This window comes from Parasteatoda tepidariorum, chromosome X2 (assembly GCF_043381705.1).
Source record: "Parasteatoda tepidariorum isolate YZ-2023 chromosome X2, CAS_Ptep_4.0, whole genome shotgun sequence".
NCBI lineage: Eukaryota > Metazoa > Arthropoda > Arachnida > Araneae > Theridiidae > Parasteatoda > Parasteatoda tepidariorum.
Window position 1 is genome coordinate 12,822,278 of NC_092215.1, and position 8,144 is coordinate 12,830,421.

Sequence of the window (8,144 nt, forward strand, 5' to 3'; positions counted from 1 at the left end):
GTGAGATAATAAATAAAAAAAATTTAAATCATAACTTGACCTGCTAACATTGTCTACAAGCTAACAAGACCTTTTTTGCATCACAGTTTTGTGTGCGTATATAAATACAAGGCTAGTATCAAGTAACAACATATGGCTCTCTAGAAATCATACCATTTGAGTGAAAGAAATAAAATTTAGTACAGAGACATTATGAACTCAAGAATACTGTCAAAAATGATTATATAGCTCTCACGGCTACAGCAGTAGAGACAAAAGTTTTAGCACAAGAAATTGGGACAATATGCTTTTGCCAACTATCAACATTTTTCATGAACACTAATGAGAAGAGAGTGTGTTAAAAACCTTTAAAAACAGAGAAAAATTACAAAGAAAGCATTAAAAAATTATTAGTATGTTTGTCTTCACATGCCCATATTTTTCCCTAATTTTAAAAGTCACACTTTTTTCTTGTTAGTGGTCATGAAAAATCAACATATTGTAAAAATCTAGAGATACAATTTCGTTTTATCGTTGTAACTATATTTTTGGTTTTTTAATGCAAGGATTGTTTTGATAAAATAAAAAGTGTGTCGCCATTTGAAAATTTCAAAAGATTTGTCACTGTAACTATAACAGTGAGGGCTATGCAATCATTTTAATCATCATTCTTGAATGCAATAGATCACAATTCCTATGTACAAAATTTTATTCAGTTCACTCAAAACGATTTTCTCTCCAGAGAGGTGTAGGCAAAGTTATTTTATAATCACCCGGTATATATATTACTTTCAGTAAAAATTTCAATAGCTGCATGCTGAATCCTGTTGTTTACCACTTTTGACATGTAGTATGTTATAGTTTTGCAATTCCTGATTTAGACACGAGGTTTGAATTCTGAAGAAACGTTGAGCAAAAAGTCATTCTTTTGCAAACTAATTCGATTTTTGCAATTCAAATTTGATTTATAACTTTTTCAAATGAATATTGTTTGGACTTATGAAATATTTAATTTAAAGTGCAAAACCTGTATTATAATTCAGAAAAAGCTCTAATCACTAAGAAATGATAAAAAGCTCCAATGACTTTAATATAATACAATACAAATAAACTAATAAAAATTACATGATTGTACAACTAAATCCTGTAAATATAGTAGCAGGAACCAAGCCTTCATTTAATTTATTTTGTGTTTCTATTAATAATGAATTTTCTTTATTTTTCAACATCCAGTCTGGCATTGGTGAATTCCAATTATCTGGAGGACTCTCTCTATCTCGATATTCCCATACATCATTTAACTTAACAGCATCTTCCCTGAGTTTTGCTCTTTCTTTTTCACTTTCGATTATAGGTTCCTAAAATTATTTATAATGATTAATATAAGAAACATATTGAAATAATACACTGAACTATACATTGAAATGTATGAAAATTACTTAAAACAAAATAATCTCAGTAGTTTATGATAGTTTTACCTTGATGCAAAAAGCACAGTCAGTGTTCAAAATTAATTGTAAGATGTTGGCTCGATACCACTAAAACCCATCTTAGACCAACATGAAATAACAACCAGTGGTCCCTCGGATTACTGACCCATAACTGCTAATCAAATGTAAATTAATTGTATTCTAATTAAGTTTTTCCTTTCCTTTTTTTTTCTTTGATGGGGGATTAAATTTTAGTTTTTCCTTTTTTTCATCACAAATCCATTCAAATTGCACATTCTCTGTAATTGTTTCAGTTGATTTCTCACTTAAACTACTTGAGATGTCCCCACGTCAAAAAAAAATTTTTTTGGTGTTGTTTTCAAGAATAAACTATGAAACTGACAAAGACAATATAGATATTATTAATCACTATGATGTAAACTACACATTAAAAAAATTATTGATCTTCATTGGTGGAGGAGGACATGGTTAAGAAATTGAGACTATTAGGGTCATCAGTAATAGATTACCTGGCACTGCAAATGTTTTAAAACAAAAAATTCAAATAAGAGAAAAATTTAAATAACCCTTTGAAAACAAAAGTTTGTTGTTTATGTGACTTAGCTTTGCAAAAATCTTATATTATTTGTGATGTCACAGAATAGTTAGAAAGCTAAAAATTGATCATTCTGAATTTCTAGTGCACAGTTTATTTAGCAATATTTAAACAGCAGAAATAAAACTTTTTGCCTTAAAATATGAACTTCAAGAAATCAGAGGTAATTTTTTGCATGAAACTTTTTTATTAGATAAGGAAACTACTTGTGTACAATATCTAAAATAAGTAAATATGATGTAAAAGACTTCACTGATAAAGGGATTTATTTTTCTGATAGGGAAAGCTATAATTCGAACATATCAGTCCTTATTGACACTGATCAGTCCTTATTGGCATGAGATTGGCAATAGACAATAGACTGACAATTCTAAAGACAATGCTATCAATGATTTATTTATAGAGTTGAAAGCTAAATTAGGAAAAACGCAATTTTAGAAAAAACTAAGCATCTCAAACAAACAAACCTCTTCTCATTTTTAAAGCTAACTAATTTTTATGATATAAAATTAAATTTAAACTTGAATAAAAAACATAATTGTTTATTTATTTGAAATAGTTTTATCATTCATAATTCGTAAGTTTCTTATTACGCGTAATTATATCAGTTAAGATCATTTTTATTGGCGATAAATTTTATTCATCAATCCTCTTTTCACGACACCGGCACAAGTGACATTTCCGTACCAAAAAAATGCCAGTGATTAAATTTAAAATTGTTTGCTAAAAATCATGTACCTTCAATATCATTTTGAAGTCAATGAAGGTAACCCCTGGGAACAGCCAACCTCCATTAACACCCATTTTATTCTAGAAGAGAGAGTAGTCGCTTCTGTGAGGTTTCACTGTATCAATAATTTATTAAGAAAATTATTTCTATTTATTCATTTATTTATTAATTTTTAAATTTTGCCTCATAATTTTGTCCACACAGTTTTATTACTTAACTAATCTTATTATGGAAAGGGATTGCATATTTTTATTTAAAAAAAATTTCCATTCATAACAAGTAGTTTTACTTTATTTAAAAAAAAATTATGAATGGAATATTAAATAACTCCAATAAAAAAGTTAGAAAAAATGCAAAACTGAAATTAAAACTCATAAAAAGTTCAGATTTCTGAAATCCATTTCAAAAGTATACTATTTCACCCATCAGTTCAAGATGTTGCTCCTCCCTTTACAGACAAGCATTATATATATATAGGTGTAATAAATCCCATTAAAAAAAAAAACTTACCAAAAATTTTGTGTCTTCATTTTTCCGAAACTGTAGACAGTTTTTGTAATCTATTTGCCACTGCGAACAATCTGTCCGTTCCCCAAAAATAAAATACTGATGAAATTGAGCCTTTAGACCTGCAGCAAGCAAAAATAAAGTAATTTATAAAACTTCTAAAAAATTCAGTAAATCATTTATAACACTACTTGAACAAATACTTTCATAAATTTCATAAATAAAATGACATCTAATAAGATGTACAGCAACAAAAAAGATTTCAGTCCACTAAAAAGCAATCTACCAGGAAAAAACGAATTTTATTATGAAAAAAAAAATCGAAAATATTTCAATCAACAATAGTACAACTAGATAAGTAGAGACTGAAAACTGCTTACCTATTTTTTCTTAAAAAATGCATAAGGCAATATTTTATGAAGGTCAATCTGCTGTGCAATAGAAAAATCAAGGCAATTCACAAAAAATTCAAAATTAAGATTTTTATATATTTGGCATTTTTGTATGATAAGAGCAACATACGGTAAAAACTTTTTTTTCCTCAAAAAACAAGTTTGCTTTATTAGTTTTCGGAAACTCTATTATAACAGTATTAACATTAGAATAGAAAAGAAATACAGTACAGAACCCGTTATCCGGAAATCAGAAAACCGGAAAACCAAAAAACCGGAACGAAATTCGATAAATTTTCCCGCCATTTAAAAAAAAAAAAATTTTTTTTCCTTATAAGATTTTAGGATTGTTCGTTCTTTTTTGAAAGATGTTTACCTTACCATCATTTTGGAAATAATCATTAGTGTATTACTCCATCGTTTTTTCTTCTTTTTAAGATTATTTCCAAAAAAAAAAAAAATTTTTTTTTAGTTGGGTTTAACATTAAAAAAAGCGGCTTTTTGTAGCGATTCAGAAAACCGGAAAAATCAGTTATCCGGAATANTTTCCATTAACTCATTACAATTACAACTTATCAACTCTTTAAAAATTTCCCACTATACTAAGTGGTTAAAATTAAACAAAGAGGCTAGTAGCTCTAAAGGAGCCAATTGCAACTTCATATATATGTTATGAAGCTCGTTCATAGTAGATTTCCAATGGAAAAAAATAGTTGGCAGATTTTGCCTAAAAATTGTGCTATAAATAACCCTATTTCCTGGCAACAATTAGATGACCTTTTTGATCTAAAATGTACATTTATACAGGCTTCAGACTAAAAAGCTGACAGAATAATATACTTCACAACTGACCAAATAACATACTTCATTTACCTAACCAAAAAAAATAAAAATATTGCACAAAAGCACCTTTGAACTGAAATTTATTATTGTCTTATAATAAATAACATGGAAAGAACAGTGCTGTAGTTGAGGGTGAAACTTAGGGGAATGATATTTCCGGAAATATTAGGTTTGTTGTAATAAAAAAAAATTTTTAAATATATGAACAAATTTCAAACCAATTTTTTTCCATTCGTTTCCATTACTTTTTTTACAAAGTGAAAAAAAATTTTATTGCTCTGTTCTGGGAAAACACTTTCCCACTTCTGTCAAGAAGTGTGGTGCTGATTGTACTAATCATGATCAAAAGTGCTAGAAAGCTTTTAAATCTGATTGGTGCAAGTGTGGGACTCATTAGCAAAAAGACACAATGAGAACAGAAGAATAGTCCAGTTAAAAAAAAAGTAATAAGTTTGGAAATGCTTATAGTGCCTAAAAAATTTTAATGTAGCTAGAAAGTAAAGTAATGAAAGTAAATATTTGAGGTGCATTTATCAGTATTGAGTTAGAACAAATTTTCTTTCTAGAAAAGATTTTGAAAATGAAGAAAAGCTTAAGTTATCTATTTTATTTACTTATTCTAGCTTGAATTCAATGCAGGGAATTATCCTCAGCATATCAGTAGTCTTTTAAAAATACTTGTGATTCCAGTAAAACTTATAAGAAAAAAAAATTATATATTACAGTAAATTTTATTAACTTTATTTTAATTGCTTTAATCTATGTTTTAAGCGTATTGAAATCAAACATGCGTATTTTAGTTCCACATTACAAAAACAGGAATTAAATTTTATAAATACATATAAAAATAATTTTTCGCCACAGCGAAATGCCTATTTACTCAAAGAATAAAAATGTTGAGAAAAGACATCAACATTTATGTCACTTTAATTATTCAATAAATAATTAAAATATGAGCGTTGAAATTTCTTTTAATTTTGCATAATTATTTTTTAATTCTTTAGCTTTAGTAAAACAAAAAAGTTCAGTTTAATGCTATTTGTTGAAATTATGTGACTAAATTAAATTACATTAAGTGAACATTTAAGTATAAGCACATAGAATGTAGTGATGATGAACAGATATATTTTTAATTGACTAGATTCATAAAAGTGTTGATTCGTTTTCGGCGATACAAAATGCTTAACCTGAGATTTTTTTACCTATTTTAATAAAAAAAAAATTTAATCAGAAATGTATAATGCATTCATTTTATTATTTGAGAATTCTTTGCAAGCACTGACAAATAGTTTACAGAAATAAGAAGAAAAATTAACTACAGTACGACCTCGAAAATCCGGACTTCTGAAATCCGGAAATCTCTAAAATCCGGACTCATACGTCCAGTTCCTCAGAAAAAAATTTCAAAAGAAAAAATTTTAAAAAAAATTGCTTAAAATAAAAATTTTAATGAAAAACCACAACTCTTCTCCAACAATGAAGCAGTAGATGAAGAGGTAGAGGTGGTGAATTAATGAAAGCTCATAGCTGATAAGGAAATTCCAATCATTCTTATCAGCTCTGTATAGATAACAAGGAATATAAAGGGGAATCCCCCTCCTCCTGAAGGGGAATCCCCTCAGAAGGAGGAATTCTTCCATCTCCTTGTTTTTCCCCCTTGTGATGAAAGAAAACTGGTTCTTTCTTAACCTTGAAGCTTAGGAGGCGAGGACAAGTTCTTTCATCCCCCAACAAAAAAAGGATTAGTATCAGCTGGTACAGTCTAGTCTAGAAGCATCTGTTTCGGTTATAAGTTGAAATTCAGCTCACGTTTTAAGTCTATATTTTTAGTTTTAATTGCTAATATTATGTTATCTAAACGATCGATTGCGGGGAAAATGACGAAAGTTTGATTTTTAATGTCTTTTATTTATTATTTAAAGAGTATATTTATGTTAAATTGATGTCGGAGGTCTACACATGCGTGATTAATTGCGAAATCAGCCTGGCGAATTCGAAACTTCGATAATTCTATCAATTCAAGTAAGGTATCTAAAATCCGGACCTTCCAAACCCCCCAGCAGTCCGGATTTTCGAGGTTGCACTGTATAACCATATTTTGTAAATACTATGTAACAGAAAAAGAAATTAAAAATTATAAATTTAAAAATAATTTCTAACTACCACAAAATTCTTATTTATTCAAAGAATAATATTGAGAATAGGTATGAGAATAAATGTGTATTTAAATATTTAATAAATAGTAAAAAAAAAAGGTGAAATATACTGCATTAGTAAATATTTCTTCAATTCTACTTTTTAAAAAAGGGCAAAATTAAATTACATTACCTGATATTTTGAAATTTATCACATAAATTGTAACAATGATGAATAGAATTATTTTAATGGACTAGATTTATGTAAACACTGATTTATAATAAAATCATCCAATCTATACCTAAATGCTACTTCTAACCAATCTGCGACTGATTTTAATTAAGTAATTAGGCTGTAATTGATCATTAATTTAACTTAAAAATAAGTGAAATAAAATAATATTTGTGAATTTTAACACTACTGATTTCAGCAAAGAAGAGTTCTCTGTTGATTCTCTGTGAAGAGCTGCATAACCATTTCTTCATCTATTTTAGTGATAAATAAACAATTTGAAGTTTTAAAATCATTTCTCCATTTTGCACACACTCTCTAAACTGTAAATTTAATTCACAAAATTTTTACTAATCCGGGCAGGCTAATAATATATAAAAGATGTTCATACGATATAAGTGATACCAAAACTATAAGAGCATTAAAACACCCTTAGCAGATAAAGAAGGCATGTTTCCATTCAGCACATGTGATGACATAACCAATCAGGGATCCTTTTTGATTGCATCACTTACAGAGGCCTTTTTGAGCAATTCCAATGCTTAATTTTTAATAAACATTTGATGAACAATAAATAAACATTTGATGAAAAAAACAAGACTTTCGGATTCTGGAGAGAATTTCCAGTAAGTTAGGATTAAAAATAAAAATATTTAAGAGATGCTGTAATTGTCCATTTTGTTCAAGCAATAAAAAAAGAGTGGCTCATAGACTTCACCCACTTTTTATTTGAATGAAGACACTTTTAAAGTAATGTGTTATTACAAATGTGAACTTCTCTTACTGTTAAACTCTAACAAAACAAATCTGTATCGTACTTTTTTTTTGTATTATGCATATACAGTCGAACCCCGCTATAGTGAACCGTCTGCAGACTCAGTAATGTGTCCACTATAACCGATGGTTCACTATATCCAAATTTTTTGCATAAGACAGTTGAATGATTGAAAATTGGCTTTGCAATTTTGCATAAGTTATTTACAAAATTATTAACTAATTAACAGATATAAAGCAAAAATTGATGAAAAAAGTAATTACGTCGCTAAATATTAGTTTTATTTTCACTTTTTATGAAAAAAATTTGTGATTTTTGATTGAACACAATTTGATTTTAAATTGAGTTCATCAATTTTCTTATCTACAATGTGCAAAGAATGCAAGATTTTTACATTTTGAACAAGATTTCGAACCATCTTAACAAAGCATCTTCTACGTTTTCTCTTTCAGCTCCACGCAGTTTTTTCGATGAAACCATGTTTTTCGTTAAGAATCGAATTCAG

General features: G+C 28.1%; 1 protein-coding gene across 2 annotated transcripts in view; it reads right to left on the minus strand.

Moving 5' to 3' along the window:
- Positions 1-1,045: 1,045 nt before the first annotated feature.
- LOC107451617 (synaptic plasticity regulator PANTS) overlaps positions 1,046-8,144 on the minus strand; it is a 10,160-nt gene continuing 3,061 nt past the window's right edge. For both annotated transcript variants that reach the window (XM_071188073.1, XM_043040337.2), the window contains 2 exons: positions 3,266-3,384; positions 1,046-1,337 (listed from right to left, as the gene is read on the minus strand). In XM_071188073.1, the coding sequence (XP_071044174.1) occupies positions 1,101-1,337; positions 3,266-3,384 (356 nt within the window). In that variant the 3' untranslated portion in view covers positions 1,046-1,100. The remainder of the gene's footprint in view (positions 1,338-3,265; positions 3,385-8,144) is intronic.